Source organism: Salmo salar, chromosome ssa17, assembly GCF_905237065.1.
Source record: "Salmo salar chromosome ssa17, Ssal_v3.1, whole genome shotgun sequence".
Classification (NCBI taxonomy): domain Eukaryota; kingdom Metazoa; phylum Chordata; class Actinopteri; order Salmoniformes; family Salmonidae; genus Salmo; species Salmo salar.
In genome coordinates this window covers 78535635-78555903 of record NC_059458.1, presented here as the reverse complement: position 1 = coordinate 78555903, position 20269 = coordinate 78535635, and the positions used below count along the sequence as shown (strand labels likewise).

General features: G+C 46.5%; 1 protein-coding gene across 1 annotated transcript in view; it reads right to left on the bottom strand.

Moving 5' to 3' along the window:
* Positions 1-20065, bottom strand: part of LOC106609828 (dual-specificity tyrosine-(Y)-phosphorylation regulated kinase 2) — a 26254-nt gene extending 6189 nt beyond the window's left edge. Inside the window, 2 exon segments of the mRNA XM_045700200.1 lie at positions 18720-18850; positions 19572-20065. Coding sequence (XP_045556156.1) covers positions 18720-18850; positions 19572-19611 — 171 coding nt within the window. The 5' untranslated portion in view covers positions 19612-20065.
* Positions 20066-20269: the final 204 nt, after the last annotated feature.

The following is a 20269-nucleotide window of genomic DNA, read 5'->3' as shown; positions in this document are numbered from 1 at the left end:
GTCCAGCTGATAAAGGAACCAGGAAGAAGGAAGCTGTAGGGAGAGTTGTGTTACTATACTAGTCCAGCTGATAAAGGAACCAGGAAGAAGGAAGCTGTAGGGAGAGTTGTGTTACTATACTAGTCCAGCTGATAAAGGAACCAGGAAGAAGGAAGCTGTAGGGAGAGTTGTGTTACTATACTAGTCCAGCTGATAAAGGAACCAGGAAGAAGGAAGCTGTAGGGAGAGTTGTGTCACTATACTAGTCCAGCTGATAAAGGAACCAGGAAGAAGGAAGCTGTAGGGAGAGTTGTGTTACTATACTAGTCCAGCTGATAAAGGAACCAGGAAGAAGGAAGCTGTAGGGAGAGTTGTGTTACTATACTAGCCCAGCTGATAAAGGAACCAGGAAGAAGGAAGCTGTAGGGAGAGTTGTGTCACTATACTAGTCCAGCTGATAAAGGAATGGGGGAGGAGACAACAGAAGACAAAGGGGGACTCTCTCACTCCCCGTCCTACTCTGCTCTGGACCAAATCAACAGAAAAGACAGTGTGTGTTTGTGTGTGAGCGTGTGTGTGTGTGTGTGCTGCAGGAAGATTGTGAAATAGGACACAATGGTGAACAAACCGGATTTCCAGACTCAACAGGTTTCAAGGGATCAGCTCCCATCGGGACTAGACTGTCTCTTAGTTAGTGTTCACCTCCTCAGTACTGACTGCTGCTCGCTGCCAGGCCCTTTACCCTCCCTTACTCTGCATAACATTACTGACCAGCCCAGCCCTATACCCTCCCTTACTCTGCATAACATTACTGACCAGCCCAGCCCTACACCCTCCCTTACTCTGCATAACATTACTGACCAGCCCAGCCCTTACACCCTCCCTTACTCTGCATAACATTACTGACCAGCCCAGCCAGGCCCTTTACCCTCCCTTAGTCTGCATAACATTACTGACCAGCCCAGTCCTATACCCTCCCTTACTCTGCATAACATTACTGACCAGCCCAGCCCTATACCCTCCCTTACTCTGCATAACATTACTGACCAGCCCAGCCCTATACCCTCCCTTACTCTGCATAACATTACTGACCAGCCCAGCCCTATACCCTCCCTTACTCTGCATAACATTACTGACCAGCCCAGCCCTATACCCTCCCTTACTCTGCATAACATTACTGACCAGCCCAGCCCCACTCGGGGCTGATGTATATCTGATGACCTCATAGACCATAATACAACCCTGCCTCATCCAACTGGTCTGTCTCTCTCTTTCTCTCCCTCCCTCTCCTCTCTCCCGCTCTCTCTCTCCCTCACTCTCCTCTCTCTCTTTCTCTCCCTCACTCTCCTCTCTCTCTTTCTCTCCCTCCCTCTCCTCTCTCCCCTTCTCTCCTCTCTCTCTTTCACTCTCTTTCTCCCTCTCCTCTCTCTCCCCTCTTTCTCTCCCTCCCTCTCTCTCTTTCTCTCCCTCCCTCTCTCTCTTTCTCTCCCTCCCTCCCTCTCTCTCCTTCTCGCTCTCTCCTCTCTCTTTCTCCCGCTCTCTCTCTCTCTCTCTCTCCTCTCTTTATCTCCCTCTCCTCTCCACCCCCCTCCCTCTCCTCTATCTTTCTCTGTCTCTCTGTCTCTCGGCATTGTGTCAATGACATACTGCATTATGTGTTTGAATAAAGACATTTTCTACGTTCCATAAGGAAGAGGGCCTCCGTCTCTCCCCCGGCCGAGCGCTACGTGATTCTGTAAGCAGCCAAGTGGGAGATAATAGACAACGCGCTCAGCTCACTACCAGGTCAGACTAGTCACTAGAAGCTCACTACCAGGTCAGACTAGTCACTAGAAGCTCACTACCAGGTCAGACTAGTCACTAGAAGCTCACTACCAGGTCAGACTAGTCACTAGAAGCTCACTACCAGGTCAGACTAGTCACTAGAAGCTCCCTACCGGGTCAGACTAGTCACTAGAAACTCCCTACCGGGTCAGACTAGTCACTAGAAACTCCCTACCGGGTCAGACTAGTCACTAGAAACTCCCTACCGGGTCAGACTAGTCACTAGAAACTCCCTACCGGGTCAGACTAGTCACTAGAAACTCCCTACCGGGTCAGACTAGTCACTAGAAACTCCCTACCGGGTCAGACTAGTCACTAGAAACTCCCTACCGGGTCAGACTAGTCACTAGAAACTCACTACCAGGTCAGACTAGTCACTAGAAGCTCCCTACCAGGTCAGACTAGTCACTAGAAGCTCACTACCAGGTCAGACTAGTCACTAGAAGCTCACTACCAGGTCAGACTAGTCACTAGAAGCTCACTACCAGGTCAGACTAGTCACTAGAAGCTCACTACCAGGTCAGACTAGTCACTAGAAGCTCACTACCAGGTCAGACTAGTCACTAGAAACTCACTACCAGGTCAGACTAGTCACTAGAAACTCACTACCGGGTCAGACTAGTCACTAGAAACTCACTACCGGGTCAGACTAGTCACTAGAAACTCACTACCGGGTCAGACTAGTCACTAGAAGCTCACTACCGGGTCAGACTAGTCACTAGAAACTCACTACCGGGTCAGACTAGTCACTAGAAACTCACTACCGGGTCAGACTAGTCACTAGAAACTCCCTACCGGGTCAGACTAGTCACTAGAAACTCCCTACCGGGTCAGACTAGTCACTAGAAACTCCCTACCGGGTCAGACTAGTCACTAGAAACTCCCTACCGGGTCAGACTAGTCACTAGAAACTCACTACCGGGTCAGACTAGTCACTAGAAACTCCCTACCAGGTCAGACTAGTCACTAGAAACTCCCTACCAGGTCAGACTAGTAACTAGAAACTCCCTACCAGGTCAGACTAGTCACTAGAAACTCCCTACCAGGTCAGACTAGTCACTAGAAACTCACTACCAGGTCAGACTAGTCACTAGAAACTCCCTACCAGGTCAGACTAGTCACTAGAAACTCCCTACCAGGTCAGACTAGTCACTAGAAACTCACTACCAGATCAGACTAGTCACTAGAAACTCCCTACCAGGTCAGACTAGTCACTAGAAACTCCCTACCAGGTCAGACTAGTCACTAGAAACTCCCTACCAGGTCAGACTAGTCACTAGAAACTCCCTACCAGGTCAGACTAGTCACTAGAAACTCCCTACCAGGTCAGACTAGTCACTAGAAACTCCCTACCAGGTCAGACTAGTCACTAGAAACTCACTACCAGGTCAGACTAGTCACTAGAAACTCCCTACCAGATCAGACTAGTCACTAGATTCTTCCTAGTAAAATCCATAGAGAATGACACGTACAATATGCCCCTTCCTTCAGTATGCGTAGAGAAGTTTTAGGTTGTTTTTGGGAAATGTTTTTTCATAATAACTTCAATACTCTTGTGTATCTAGCTCCTTCTTTCCTATAAATGTTTACCATGAACGTTATTAGTGTTCTTCCTGTGTTCCTGAGCTTCCTCCCCAGCAGACCCTTCCTAAGTAGATAAGGTGATTACCTCCTCGCTCGGCAGACATCTTGTTTTCTCTGCAACATCCTGTTGCTTCGTTCAGGCAGGGGTTTGTCTATTCCCCCTGTCCTACTGCTTCCACACACACACACACACACACACACACACACACACACACACACACACACACACACACACACACACACACACACACACACACTAGACCTTTCAGACCCTGGTTAGAGTCCTTCTTCTCTCCCTCCAGAAACCATTACTGTCCTGTCTGTAGACTAGACTAACCATTACTGTCCTGTCTGTAGACTAGACTAACCATTACTGTCCTGTCTGTAGACTAGACTAACCATTACTGTCCTGTCTGTAGACTAGACTAACCATTACTGTCCTGTCTGTAGACTAGACTAACCATTACTGTCCTGTCTGTAGACTAGACTAACCATTACTGTCCTGTCTGTAGACTAGACTAACCATTACTGTCCTGTCTGTAGACTAGACTAACCATTACTGTCCTGTCTGTAGACTAGACTAACCATTACTGTCCTGTCTGTAGACTAGACTAACCATTACTGTCCTGTCTGTAGACTAGACTAACCATTACTGTCCTGTCTGTAGACTAGACTAACCATTAGTGTCCTGTCTGTAGACTAGACTAACTATTACTGTCCTGTCTGCAGACTAACCATTACTGTCCTGTCTGTAGACTAACCATTACTGTCCTGTCTGTAGACTAGACTAACCATTACTGTCCTGTCTGTAGACTAGACTAACCATTACTGTCCTGTCTGTAGACTAGACTAACCATTACTGTCCTGTCTGTAGACTAGACTAACTATTACTGTCCTGTCTGCAGACTAACCATTACTGTCCTGTCTGTAGACTAACCATTACTGTCCTGTCTGTAGACTAGACTAACCATTACTGTCCTGTCTGTAGACTAGACTAACCATTACTGTCCTGTCTGTAGAATAGAGTGTCTCAATACAGTAGGTATTCCATACATTACACTGTAATCAGCTGATAGAATTGGTTTATTACTCTGTAGAATAGAGTCTCAATACAGTAGGTATTCCATACATTACACTGTAATCAGCTGATAGAACTGGTTTATTACTCTGTAGAATAGAGTCTCAATACAGTAGGTATTCCATACATTACACTGTAATCAGCTGATAGAACTGGTTTATTACTCTGTAGAATAGAGTCTCAATACAGTAGGTATTCCATACATTACACTGTAATCAGCTGATAGAACTGGTTTATTACTCTGTAGAATAGAGTCTCAATACAGTAGGTATTCCATACATTACACTGTAATCAGCTGATAGAACTGGTTTATTACTCTGTAGAATAGAGTCTCAATACAGTAGGTATTCCATACATTACACTGTAATCAGCTGATAGAACTGGTTTATTACTCTGTAGAATAGTGTCTCAATACAGTAGGTATTCCATACATTACACTGTAATCAGCTGGTAGAACTGGTTTATTACTCTGTAGAATAGAGTCTCAATACATTAGGTATTCCATACATTACACTGTAATCAGCTGATAGAACTGGTTTATTACTCTGTAGAATAGAGTCTCAATACAGTAGGTATTCCATACATTACACTGTAATCAGCTGATAGAACTGGTTTATTACTCTGTAGAATAGAGTGTCTCAATACAGTAGGTATTCCATACATTACACTGTAATCAGCTGATAGAACTGGTTTATTACTCTGTAGAATAGAGTGTCTCAATACAGTAGGTATTCCATACACGGTGGTCATTTCACTTCTAACTTCCTCTATTCGCCTGGGGCGGTATCCCATATGTCACTCTATTCCCTACATAGTGCACTACTTTTATGTGTATACTTGATAGTACGCTATGAAGGGAATAGGGTGCCACTTCAGACACACCTAGAGGTTACTGTGTGATAATTCATCAGAACGTATCAGAGTACGGTAACAGACTGGTCTAGAGGTTACTGTGTGATAATTCATCAGAACGTATCAGAGTACGGTAACAGACTGGTCTAGAGGTTACCGTGTGATAATTCATCAGAACGTATCAGAGTACGGTAACAGACTGGTCTAGAGGTTACCGTGTGATAATTCATCAGAACGTATCGGAGTACGGTAACAGACTGGTCTAGAGGTTACCGTGTGATAATTCATCAGAACGTATCAGAGTACGGTAACAGACTGGTCTAGAGGTTACCGTGTGATAATTCATCAGAACGTATCAGAGTACGGTAACAGACTGGTCTAGAGGTTACCGTGTGATAATTCATCAGAACGTATCAGAGTACGGTAACAGACTGGTCTAGAGGTTACCGTGTGATAATTCATCAGAACGTATCAGAGTACGGTAACAGACTGGTCTAGAGGTTACCGTGTGATAATTCATCAGAACGTATCAGAGTACGGTAACAGACTGGTCTAGAGGTTACCGTGTGATAATTCATCAGAACGTATCAGAGTACGGTAACAGACTGGTCTAGAGGTTACCGTGTGATAATTCATCAGAACGTATCAGAGTACGGTAACAGACTGGTCTAGAGGTTACCGTGTGATAATTCATCAGAACGTATCAGAGTACGGTAACAGACTGGTCTAGAGGTTACCGTGTGATAATTCATCAGAACGTATCAGAGTACGGTAACAGACTGGTCTAGAGGTTACCGTGTGATAATTCATCAGAACGTATCAGAGTACGGTAACAGACTGGTCTAGAGGTTACCGTGTGATAATTCATCAGAACGTATCAGAGTACGGTAACAGACTGGTCTAGAGGTTACCGTGTGATAATTCATCAGAACGTATCAGAGTACGGTAACAGACTGGTCTAGAGGTTACCGTGTGATAATTCATCAGAACGTATCAGAGTACGGTAACAGACTGGTCTAGAGGTTACCGTGTGATAATTCATCAGAACGTATCAGAGTACGGTAACAGACTGGTCTAGAGGTTACCGTGTGATAATTCATCAGAACGTATCAGAGTACGGTAACAGACTGGTCTAGAGGTTACCGTGTGATAATTCATCAGAACGTATCAGAGTACGGTAACAGACTGGTCTAGAGGTTACCGTGTGATAATTCATCAGAACGTATCAGAGTACGGTAACAGACTGGTCTAGAGGTTACCGTGTGATAATTCATCAGAACGTATCAGAGTACGGTAACAGACTGGTCTAGAGGTTACCGTGTGATAATTCATCAGAACGTATCAGAGTACGGTAACAGACTGGTCTAGAGGTTACCGTGTGATAATTCATCAGAACGTATCAGAGTACGGTAACAGACTGGTCTAGAGGTTACCGTGTGATAATTCATCAGAACGTATCAGAGTACGGTAACAGACTGGTCTCAGAGGTTACCGTGTGATAATTCATCAGAACGTATCAGAGTACGGTAACAGACTGTTCTAGAGGTTACCGTGTGATAATTCATCAGAACGTATCAGAGTACGGTAACAGACTGGTCTAGAGGTTACCGTGTGATAATTCATCAGAACGTATCAGAGTACGGTAACAGACTGGTCTCCTAGAGGTTACCGTGTGATAATTCATCAGAACGTATCAGAGTACGGTAACAGACTGGTCTAGAGGTTACCGTGTGATAATTCATCAGAACGTATCGGAGTACGGTAACAGACTGGTCTAGAGGTTACTGTGTGATAATTCATCAGAACGTATCAGAGTACGGTAACAGACTGGTCTAGAGGTTACCGTGTGATAATTCATCACAACGTATCAGAGTACGGTAACAGACTGGTCTAGAGGTTACCGTGTGATAATTCATCACAACGTATCAGAGTACGGTAACAGACTGGTCTAGAGGTTACTGTGTGATAATTCATCAGAACGTATCAGAGTACGGTAACAGACTGGTCTAGAGGTTACCGTGTGATAATTCATCAGAACGTATCAGAGTACGGTAACAGACTGGTCTAGAGGTTACCGTGTGATAATTCATCACAACGTATCAGAGTACGGTAACAGACTGGTCTCCTAGAGGTGTTGTTGTATTATGAGGGCAAAACAAGCGTTCTGCTGCCTGGCTTTCCTTCAACAGAGCCTAGTGGATTTGCTTGTTATTCGGCCCAGATGGCAGATCCCTGGATAGAGAGAGGATGGTGTAACACAAACAGCCTGCTACCTCCTACTAACTGTACTGTAGCTATGATACCAATACACACTGTGACAGGGAATGACTTTTAAAGAAACACATCGGCTTGTTGTACATCTGTCTGTCTCTCTCTAACTCTGACACTTGTCCTGGAACACAGACAGGACAGAGCTGCTACTAGTCCTCTGGGTTAAGGTCCCCTTGCCCTGGAACACAGACAGGACAGAGCTGCTGCTAGTCCTCTGGGTTAAGGTCCCCTTGCCCTGGAACACAGACAGGACAGAGCTGGTGCTAGTCCTCTGGGTTAAGGTCCCCTTGCCCTGGAACACAGACAGGACAGAGCTGGTGCTAGACCTCTGGGTTAAGGTCCCCTTGCCCTGGAACACAGACAGGACAGAGCTGGTTCTAGTCCTCTGGGTTAAGGTCCCCTTGCCCTGGAACACAGACAGGACAGAGCTGCTGCTAGTCCTCTGGGTTAAGGTCCCCTTGCCCTGGAACACAGACAGGACAGAGCTGCTACTAGACCTCTGGGTTAAGGTCCCCTTGCCCTGGAACACAGACAGGACAGAGCTGCTACTAGTCCTCTGGGTTAAGGTCCCCTTGCCCTGGAACACAGACAGGACAGAGCTGCTGCTAGTCCTCTGGGTTAAGGTCCCCTTGCCCTGGAACACAGACAGGACAGAGCTGGTGCTAGTCCTCTGGGTTAAGGTCCCCTTGCCCTGGAACACAGACAGGACAGAGCTGCTGCTAGTCCTCTGGGTTAAGGTCCCCTTGCCCTGGAACACAGACAGGACAGAGCTGCTGCTAGTCCTCTGGGTTAAGGTCCCCTTGCCCTGGAACACAGACAGGACAGAGCTGCTGCTAGTCCTCTGGGTTAAGGTCCCCTTGCCCTGGAACACAGACAGGACAGAGCTGGTGCTAGTCCTCTGGGTTAAGGTCCCCTTGCCCTGGAACACAGACAGGACAGAGCTGCTACTAGACCTCTGGGTTAAGGGGACAGTCAGTCCCAGCATGTCCTTGATGTAAAGGCACAGACTTACATTGTGTGTCTTTTTAAAACACCAAGGTAATAAACTAGACCCCTTCTGAAATGTTCAGCATGTCACCCTGTTCCTGGTGCCTGAATGTTCTCAGCTGGTCTCTGTACTACAGAACAGGACTGAGAGGTGGTTGTCAGCTGGTCTCTGTACTACAGAACAGGACTGAGAGGTGGTGGAGCTATAAATGCCTTCACCATGCCAACTAGAGTTATTTCACCATGTCAGCTAGAGTTATTCCACTATGTCAACTAGAGTTATTCCACCATGCCAGCTAGAGTTATTCCACCATGTCAGCTAGAGTTATTCCACCATGTCAACTAGAGTTATTCCACCATGTCAACTAGAGTTATTCCACCATACCAGCTAGAGTTATTCCACCATATCAGCTAGAGTTATTCCACCATGTCAACTAGAGTTATTCCACCATACCAGCTAGAGTTATTCCACCATGTCAACTAGAGTTATTCCACCATATCAACTAGAGTTATTCCACCATATCAACTAGAGTTATTCCACCATACCAGCTAGAGTTATTCCACCATGTCAACTAGTTATTCCACCATGTCAACTAGAGTTATTCCACCATGTCAACTAGAGTTATTCCGCCATGTCAACTAGAGTTATTCCGCCATGTCAACTAGAGTTATTCCGCCATGTCAACTAGAGTTATTCCGCCATGTCAACTAGAGTTATTCCGCCATGTCAACTAGAGTTATTCCGCCATGTCAACTAGAGTTATTCCCCTATGTCAACTAGAGTTATTCCGCCATGTCAACTAGAGTTATTCCGCCATGTCAACTAGAGTTATTCCACCATATCAGCTAGAGTTTTTCCGCCATGTCAACTAGAGTTATTCCGCCATGTCAACTAGAGTTATTCCACCATACCAGCTAGAGTTATTCCACCATATCAACTAGAGTTATTCCACCATGTCAACTAGTTATTCCACCATACCAGCTAGAGTTATTCCACCATATCAACTAGAGTTATTCCACCATATCAACTAGAGTTATTCCACCATATCAACTAGAGTTATTCCACCATGTCAACTAGAGTTATTCCACCATATCAGCTAGAGTTATTCCACCATGTCAACTAGTTATTCCACCATATCAGCTAGAGTTATTCCGCCATGTCAACTAGAGTTATTCCGCCATGTCAACTAGAGTTATTCCGCCATGTCAACTAGAGTTATTCCGCCATGTCAACTAGAGTTATTCCGCCATGTCAGCTAGAGTTATTCCGCCATGTCAACTAGAGTTATTCCGCCATGTCAGCTAGAGTTATTCCGCCATGTCAACTAGAGTTATTCCGCCATGTCAACTAGAGTTATTCCGCCATGTCAACTATGTCAACTAGAGTTATTCCACCATACCAACTAGAGTTATTCCACCATACCAACTAGAGTTATTCCACCATGTCAACTAGAGTTATTCCACCATGTCAACTAGAGTTATTCCACCATGTCAACTAGAGTTATTCCACCATGTCAACTAGAGTTATTCCACCATACCAGCTAGAGTTATTCCACCATATCAACTAGAGTTATTCCACCATGTCAACTAGTTATTCCACCATACCAGCTAGAGTTATTCCACCATATCAACTAGAGTTATTCCACCATATCAGCTAGAGTTATTCCACCATGTCAACTAGAGTTATTCCGCCATGTCAACTAGAGTTATTCCGCCATGTCAACTAGAGTTATTCCGCCATGTCAGCTAGAGTTATTCCGCCATGTCAACTAGAGTTATTCCACCATGTCAACTAGAGTTATTCCGCCATGTCAACTAGTGTCAACTAGAGTTATTCCACCATACCAACTAGAGTTATTCCACCATGTCAACTAGAGTTATTCCACCATACCATACTTTTACAAAATGTTTATCTCCACACAGTCACATCATGTTGAACTAGTATGTCTGTGAAATGATCAGCCATGTATTGTTACCTCTGAGACAACATACTGTGTGTGTGTCTGTCTCAATAGCTGTTCTAAATGCTGCCTTTTTAACACTTGTCCTGTGTCTTGGTTGTTTAACAGGGACATGATGTGGACAGGTGGGGGGGCAGGTCAGGGAGAGGGTAGAAAGGACGACAGCTGCAGATTACAGGATACCACTGGTCTGTAGCCCAAACGACACACAAACCACACGGGTTCAGTAGAGCACACCGTAGCAAAAGACAGTCCCTCCCTGTTTCCGTCCGTTTGGGGCAAGATGAACAAGACCCAGCTCTCTGCAGACGGCCGGGAGTACCACAGTCATTTATCACACCCCTCACCACCCCCAGTGTCCCAACTAAGACAATGATCATCTCTGACTGCAAATACGTCTCAAATAGCCCCCTATTCTCATATAGAGCCGATGGGCTTTGGTCACAGGTAGGGCACTAGAGAGGGAATAGGGGGCCATTTGGGAGGAGAGCTGTGTTTTGCTCCCAGCGTTGTGTTCCACTAAGAGGCTTTGTTTCGCCACCTCTCTGTATCGTAGAGGTTCTGGTTCCAGAACAGATGTCTTCACCACCTCTCTGTATCGTAGAGGTTCTGGTTCCAGAACAGATGTCTTCACCACCTCTCTGTATCGTAGAGGTTCTGGTTCCAGAACAGATGTCTTCGCCACCTCTCTGTATCGTAGAGGTTCTGGTTCCAGAACAGATGTCTTCGCCACCTCTCTGTATCGTAGAGGTTCTGGTTCCAGAACAGATGTCTTCGCCACCTCTCTGTATCGTAGAGGTTCTGGTTCCAGAACAGATGTCTTCGCCACCTCTCTGTATCGTAGAGGTTCTGGTTCCAGAACAGATGTCTTCGCCACCTCTCTGTATCGTAGAGGTTCTGGTTCCAGAACAGATGTCTTCGCCACCTCTCTGTATCGTAGAGGTTCTGGTTCCAGAACAGATGTCTTCGCCACCTCTCTGTATCGTAGAGGTTCTGGTTCCAGAACAGATGTCTTCGCCACCTCTCTGTATCGTAGAGGTTCTGGTTCCAGAACAGATGTCTTCGCCACCTCTCTGTATCGTAGAGGTTCTGGTTCCAGAACAGATGTCTTCGCCACCTCTCTGTATCGTAGAGGTTCTGGTTCCAGAACAGATGTCTTCGCCACCTCTCTGTATCGTAGAGGTTCTGGTTCCAGAACAGATGTCTTCGCCACCTCTCTGTATCGTAGAGGTTCTGGTTCCAGAACAGATGTCTTCGCCACCTCTCTGTATCGTAGAGGTTCTGGTTCCAGAACAGATGTCTTCGCCACCTCTCTGTATCGTAGAGGTTCTGGTTCCAGAACAGATGTCTTCGCCACCTCTCTGTATCGTAGAGGTTCTGGATCCAGAACAGATGTCTTCGCCACCTCTCTGTATCGTAGAGGTTCTGGTTCCAGAACAGATGTCTTCGCCACCTCTCTGTATCGTAGAGGTTCTGGTTCCAGAACAGATGTCTTCGCCACCTCTCTGTATCGTAGAGGTTCTGGTTCCAGAACAGATGTCTTCGCCACCTCTCTGTATCGTAGAGGTTCTGGTTCCAGAACAGATGTCTTCGCCACCTCTCTGTATCGTAGAGGTTCTGGTTCCAGAACAGATGTCGTCGCCACCTCTCTGTATCGTAGAGGTTCTGGTTCCAGAACAGATGTCTTCGCCACCTCTCTGTATCGTAGAGGTTCTGGTTCCAGAACAGATGTCTTCGCCACCTCTCTGTATCGTAGAGGTTCTGGTTCCAGAACAGATGTCTTCGCCACCTCTCTGTATCGTAGAGGTTCTGGTTCCAGAACAGATGTCTTCGCCACCTCTCTGTATCGTAGAGGTTCTGGTTCCAGAACAGATGTCTTCGCCACCTCTCTGTATCGTAGAGGTTCTGGTTCCAGAACAGATGTCTTCGCCACCTCTCTGTATCGTAGAGGTTCTGGTTCCAGAACAGATGTCTTCGCCACCTCTCTGTATCGTAGAGGTTCTGGTTCCAGAACAGATGTCTTCGCCACCTCTCTGTATCGTAGAGGTTCTGGTTCCAGAACAGATGTCTTCGCCACCTCTCTGTATGGTAGAGGTTCTGGTTCCAGAACAGATGTCTTCACCACCTCTCTGTATGGTAGAGGTTCTGGTTCCAGAACAGATGTCTTTGTGTCAACACTAATGAGGTTAGTTCAGTTCAGGACAAACAGAAGAAACAGAACAGTCAATAACTGAGTGGACAGAGAGCTAGCAACCTTGACAGCATTAGATAGGCCAATTCTCCCACTAACACCTGAACATGTGACCTTATTGTGTCTGTCCTCTTCCTCTCTGGATAACAATGACTGTCTGTAACACATGGAGCAACTGTTACTGCCAGTGACCTGCCTGGAATGGACACCAGGACTACTTGAACTAACAACAGGCCTGACAGGGAGCGTAGCTACTGGAATGAACACCAGGACTACTTGAACAAACAACAGACCTGACAGGGAGCGTAGCTACTGGAATGAACACCAGGACTACTTGAACAAACAGACCTGACAGGGAGCGTAGCTACTGGAATGAACACCAGGACTACTTGAACAAACAACAGGCCTGACAGGGAGCGTAGCTACTGGAATGAACACCAGGACTACTTGAACTAACGACAGGCCTGACAGGGAGCGTAGCTACTGGAATGAACACCAGGACTACTTGAACTAACGACAGGCCTGACAGGGAGCGTAGCTACTGGAATGAACACCAGGACTACTTGAACTAACGACAGGCCTGACAGGGAGCGTAGCTACTGGAATGAACACCAGGACTACTTGAACAAACAGACCTGACAGGGAGCGTAGCTACTGGAATGAACACCAGGACTACTTGAACTAACGACAGACCTGACAGGGAGCGTAGCTACTGGAATGAACACCAGGACTACTTGAACTAACGACAGGCCTGACAGGGAGCGTAGCTACTGGAATGAACACCAGGACTACTTGAACTAACGACAGGCCTGACAGGGAGCGTAGCTACTGGAATGAACACCAGGACTACTTGAACTAACGACAGGCCTGACAGGGAGCGTAGCTACTGGAATGAACACCAGGACTACTTGAACAAACGACAGGCCTGACAGGGAGCGTAGCTACTGGAATGAACACCAGGACTACTTGAACTAACGACAGGCCTGACAGGGAGCGTAGCTACTGGAATGAACACCAGGACTACTTGAACTAACGACAGACCTGACAGGGAGCGTAGCTACTGGAATGAACACCAGGACTACTTGAACTAACGACAGGCCTGACAGGGAGCGTAGCTACTGGAATGAACACCAGGACTACTTGAACTAACGACAGGCCTGACAGGGAGCGTAGCTACTGGAATGAACACCAGGACTACTTGAACTAACGACAGGCCTGACAGGGAGCGTAGCTACTGGAATGAACACCAGGACTACTTGAACTAACGACAGGCCTGACAGGGAGCGTAGCTACTGGAATGAACACCAGGACTACTTGAACTAACGACAGGCCTGACAGGGAGCGTAGCTACAATAACATGATTCCAACCACCAGCGTAGCTGCATTAAGGTGCAGAATTATTTGTTAGACTCGTGATTGAGAGACTATTGTCTCACAATTGTATTGGGAAAGACACCAATTCCAAATATGGCTGTTCCTCACAGCACAGAGACTGGTGAGAAATATGTCTGTTCCTCACAGCACAGAGACAGAGACTGGTGAGAAATATGTCTGTTCCTCACAGCACAGAGACAGAGACTGGTGAGAAATATGTCTGTTCCTCACAGCACAGAGACTGGTGAGAAATATGTCCTTTCCTCACAGCACAGAGACTGGTGAGAAATATGTCTGTTTCTCACAGCACAGAGACAGAGATTGGTGAGAAATATGTCTGTTCCTCACAGCACAGAGACTGGTGAGAAATATGTCTGTTCCTCACAGCACATAGACTGGTGAGAAATATGTCCTTTCTTCACAGCACAGAGACTGGTGAGAAATATGTCCTTTCTTCACAGCACAGAGACTGGTGAGAAATATGTCCTTTCTTCACAGCACAGAGACTGGTGAGAAATATGTCCTTTCCTCACAGCACAGAGACTGGTGAGAAATATGTCCTTTCCTCACAGCACAGAGACTGGTGAGAAATATGTCCTTTCCTCACAGCACAGAGACTGGTGAGAAATATGTCCTTTCTTCACAGCACAGAGACTGGTGAGAAATATGTCCTTTCTTCACAGAACAGAGACTGGTGAGAAATATGTCTGTTCCTCACAGAGACAGAGACTGGTGAGAAATATGTCCGTTCCTCACAGCACAGAGACTGGTGAGAAATATGTCCTTTCTTCACAGCACAGAGACAGAGACTGGTGAGAAATATGTCCTTTCCTCACAGCACAGAGACTGGTGAGAAATATGTCCTTTCTTCACAGAGACAGAGACTGGTGAGAAATATGTCCTTTCCTCACAGCACAGAGACTGGTGAGAAATATGTCCTTTCCTCACAGCACAGAGACTGGTGAGAAATATGTCCTTTCTTCACAGCACAGAGACTGGTGAGAAATATGTCCTTTCTTCACAGAGACAGAGACTGGTGAGAAATATGTCCTTTCCTCACAGAGACAGAGACTGGTGAGAAATATGTCCTTTCCTCACAGAGACAGAGACAGGTGAGAAATATGTTTGTTCCTCACAGAGTCAGAGACTGGTGAGAAATATGTCCTTTCCTCACAGAGACAGAGACTGGTGAGAAATATGTCCTTTCCTCACAGCACAGAGACTGGTGAGAAATATGTCTGTTCCTCACAGAGACAGATACTGGTGAGAAATATGTCCTTTCCTCACAGAGACAGAGACTGGTGAGAAATATGTCCTTTCCTCACAGAGACAGAGACTGGTGAGAAATATGTCCTTTCCTCACAGAGACAGAGACTGGTGAGAAATATGTCCTTTCCTCACAGCACAGAGACTGGTGAGAAATATGTCCTTTCCTCACAGAGACAGAGACTGGTGAGAAATATGTCCTTTCCTCACAGAGACAGAGACTGGTGAGAAATATGTCCTTTCCTCACAGCACAGAGACAGAGACTGGTGAGAAATATGTCCTTTCCTCACAGCACAGAGACTGGTGAGAAATATGTCCTTTCCTCACAGAGACCGAGACTGGTGAGACATATGTTTGTGGTTTATTTACAACTTAACAACATTGTCCCTGGGGCTATTTCAGGAAGGACCAATATACATTTTCCTCATTTGATTTGAACTTCCTGGACAGGTTTTATTTTCCATAAATCACTGTTCAAGATAAACACAAGGCCCAATAAAATTGTGTGTCAGGAGAAAGCTGCTGAGCTGGTGAGCTGGTCCTTCTGGCTGAGTCTATATTTATAGCTGTTTGAAGGAAGGGCTAAATAAAGGAATGGAGGCTCCTCCTTCATTTAGCTAGAGTCCAAATCCTCCATTACTTCAGGACAGCTTATAGAGCCTGCTGGAATAACTCTCCACCAGGATTAAAACATTACAATATCATTTCATGTTTACACATCCACCCAACATATGGCCCTTATAGTCTCGATTGATCAAATAAAGACATATCTGTCTGAAATCATGTGCAAACATCAGGTAGGCTAAGTCAGCTGGTTACCGTAGCTACACTGTTCACAGTAAGAGTTGTTTCAACCTCCCAGGAAATACAGCCTCTGATACTTCAGTATCTCTGTCAGCGTGACTATCCTAACAATAAATAAAACACTATCTTTATCTACAGCATGTAAACTCATATTAAATCTCCCCGTTGTATTTGTGAACCCCCCCACAACAACACACAATACACTGGCCATGGCTTCCAGACTACACTCTTATGGTGTCCCCCCCCACAACAACACACAATACACTGGCCATGGCTTCCAGACTACACTCTTATGGTGTGTGTCCCCCCCCACAACAACACACAATACACTGGCCATGGCTTCCAGACTACACTCTTATGGTGTCCCCCCCCACAACAACACACAATACACTGGCCATGGCTTCCAGACTACACTCTTATGGTGTGTCCCCCCCCCACAACAACACACAATACACTGGCCATGGCTTCCAGACTACACTCTTATGGTGTGTGTCCCCCCCCACAACAACACACAATACACTGGCCATGGCTTCCAGACTACACTCTTATGGTGTCCCCCCCCCACAACAACACACAATACACTGGCCATGGCTTCCAGACTACACTCTTATGGTGTGTGTCCCCCCCACAACAACACACAATACACTTGCCATTGCTTCCAGACTACACTCTTATGGTGTGTGTCCCCCCCACAACAACACACAATACACTGGCCATGGCTTCCAGACTACACTCTTATGGTGTGTCCCCCCCCCACAACAACACACAATACACTGGCCATGGCTTCCAGACTACACTCTTATGGCGTGTGTCCCCCCCCACAACAACACACAATACACTGGCCATGGCTTCCAGACTACACTCTTATGGTGTCCCCCCCCACAACAACACACAATACACTGGCCATGGCTTCCAGACTACACTCTTATGGTGTGTCCCCCCCCACAACAACACACAATACACTGGCCATGGCTTCCAGACTACACTCTTATGGCGTGTGTCCCCCCCCACAACAACACACAATACACTGGCCATGGCTTCCAGACTACACTCTTATGGTGTGTCCCCCACAACAACACACAATACACTGGCCATGGCTTCCAGACTACACTCTTATGGTGTGTCCCCCCCCACAACAACACACAATACACTGGCCATGGCTTCCAGACTACACTCTTATGGTGTCCCCCCCCCACAACAACACACAATACACTGGCCATGGCTTCCAGACTACACTCTTATGGCGTGTGTCCCCCCCCACAACAACACACAATACACTGGCCATGGCTTCCAGACTACACTCTTATGGTGTCCCCCCCCCACAACAACACACAATACACTGGCCATGGCTTCCAGACTACACTCTTATGGTGTGTCCCCCCCCCCACAACAACACACAATACACTGGCCATGGCTTCCAGACTACACTCTTATGGCGTGTGTCCCCCCCCCACAACAACACACAATACACTGGCCATGGCTTCCAGACTACACTCTTATGGTGTCCCCCCCCACAACAACACACAATACACTGGCCATGGCTTCCAGACTACACTCTTATGGTGTGTGTCCCCCCCCCACAACAACACACAATACACTTGCCATGGCTTCCAGACTACACTCTTATGGCGTGTGTCCCCCCCCACAACAACACACAATACACTGGCCATGGCTTCCAGACTACACTCTTGTGGGGTGTCCCCTCACATTTTATACCAGTCTGTCACCACTCTAACATCCCCCACTAACTCAACAACATGTAAAATATGGTGTCTGGGTGTTTGCAAGTTGCAACTGTATTAGTGAGTGACAGTTAGCCTTCCCTGTAGCTCAGTTGGTAGAGCATGGTGTTTGCAACGTCAGGGTTGTGGGTTTGATTCCCACGGGGGCCAGCACAGAAAAAAAAATGTATGAAGTCAAATGAAATGTATGCATTCACTACTGTAAGTCGCTCTGGATAAGAGCATCTGCTAAATGACTAAAATGTAAATGAGTAGGTTATCTAACGTTTAAGCTCCAAGCTTGACATCTAGCCTATGCCGTCTGCTACGATCACGTTAAAAGTTACAGCACCGTACAGAACGAATACCGAGTAGCCCTTCCACTGTCACCAACACAACAATAAGTACACATGACACAGGCTACCAGTGTACGTGTTATCTAGGATTACATGATATAGCTTGATATCTATGTATTACCTGCTGTACCCTACACGCACTATGTTCCGATAATGTACACCTCAAGTGGCGGTGTTGCAGGACAACTTGTTTCATGGTTACATGTCGTTTATCTGAAACCAAACAGCGACGCTACATTGTAACGACCACCGTCCCTGTTCCCAACAACTACAACAGCTCGCTACAAAACATCGTTTTATTGCAGCCTATCTACAGTCTCTATAGTCTATAGGTTAGCGATGTATTATTTACATCAAACTACTATATCCATGTCAATAGGCAGCAGGTCCACACTAGTAGTATTATTATTAGAAGAAGCAGATGTTCAGTCCATGGTAAACCCACAAGCAGGGCTCCGTGGGCTACGTACCGTGAGCGACTTGGTATTCCTGAGCGGTGGTAGTGTGACGGGCGATGGCGGGTCTGTCGCTACACCGGCCCGGGGATCCCCGACTCCGATTCCGGGGGAAGACTGGAGCTGGCAGATCTCACCCCCTTTGCCTGCAGATCGTACAAAATGACACACGAAATGAGGTTAATCTGAACGGGCCTATTTACCCACATAGGCTATCTGAGAGTTATTAGACTATAAAGTAGGCTATGGACTCTGCCTTAATCCCTTTTAAGGATAGTCATTTAAGCAGGCATTTAGGGCTCATTTTAGGTGTAAATCCTTCTTGCGACAATGGCTTCGGCAAACAGGTAGCCTATTTCCAAACGATGTGTGCTGGCACCGCCAGAATGTAGTCTGCACCGGTTGTCGATCCGTTTGCGCCCGGTAGTCGTGTAGCATATAGAGATCGTAAAAAACAACACAGCCAACCAGCCAACCAGAAACCAGTGGGCATATGATTCCGTCGTGCTTGCAGAAATAAACCTGTGTTCTCTCTGACACACATACTGTCATATAGGATAAATAACACACCAGCATTTGACTTTGGTTTTTCAAACAGCCCACTTCAGGCTTTAGAGAAGAACAAAATCCCCGAATGTATCGCCATTAACTGCTGAAAACACAGAGCAGGGATGCACTATTTTAGCAAAGACTCCCCCTGGTCAACAGACCAGGGAAACCCGAAGCAAGACTCGGCGTAAACGTGTAATAAACTTATTACAAAGGACCCGACAAAGGCATAAAATCCATCAACAATATTCCGCCGGCGATCAAAGTGAGTTTAACCGTATTGTTTAGCCCGTTCGGCTCCATATTGTTATTCCTTACCAGTTGGGTAGACGGCAGCGCACGGCTTCTTGGATAACATGGCCGCTGGAGAGTCACACACAGAAAAACCCACTTCAGAATCTCCCCTCCTCCCACTCGGCTTCCTCCCACTCGGCTGTGTGATCACCAATTCCGCTACTCCAATCAGCTACATCCAGTCTTGCATTCGCAACGTGCAACTCTGCAAAACTGGGAAGTCTTCCATCAACACCAGCTGAAATGTTGCTTCTGCTGCCACCAACGCTTGGAAATGCAACCCAAAAACACGAACCTATAGATACAAAAATACAATATCCCACGCTAGGCTACTGTAGATCAATACAACAACAAAAAGCTCCGGGTTTTCTTTTCAACACCAGCAACATTCGAACGTTAGATGCATCAGGAGCGACATCCTTCTCTCTCACATACACAGTAAATACATAGTCGGTCAACAAGTTTGGGTGTTGCCTTCTCCTTATCTATCGTCCTTGCACTCATCCACCTCTCTCTCTCTCTCTCTCTCTCTCATAATGAGCGTGAGATGTGGTTGATTCGGTTGCTAAGCTGGCAACGCACCACCAGCCTGTGTTCCAGCAGGAACAGACAGACAGCCTACATCAGGGAAGTCCTCTTGGTCACTTGGGGATCACGAACCCAAACCCAACCGCCCATTAATTAGTACAACGTGATAGGAAGAGCTATAAGGACTTTTCTGA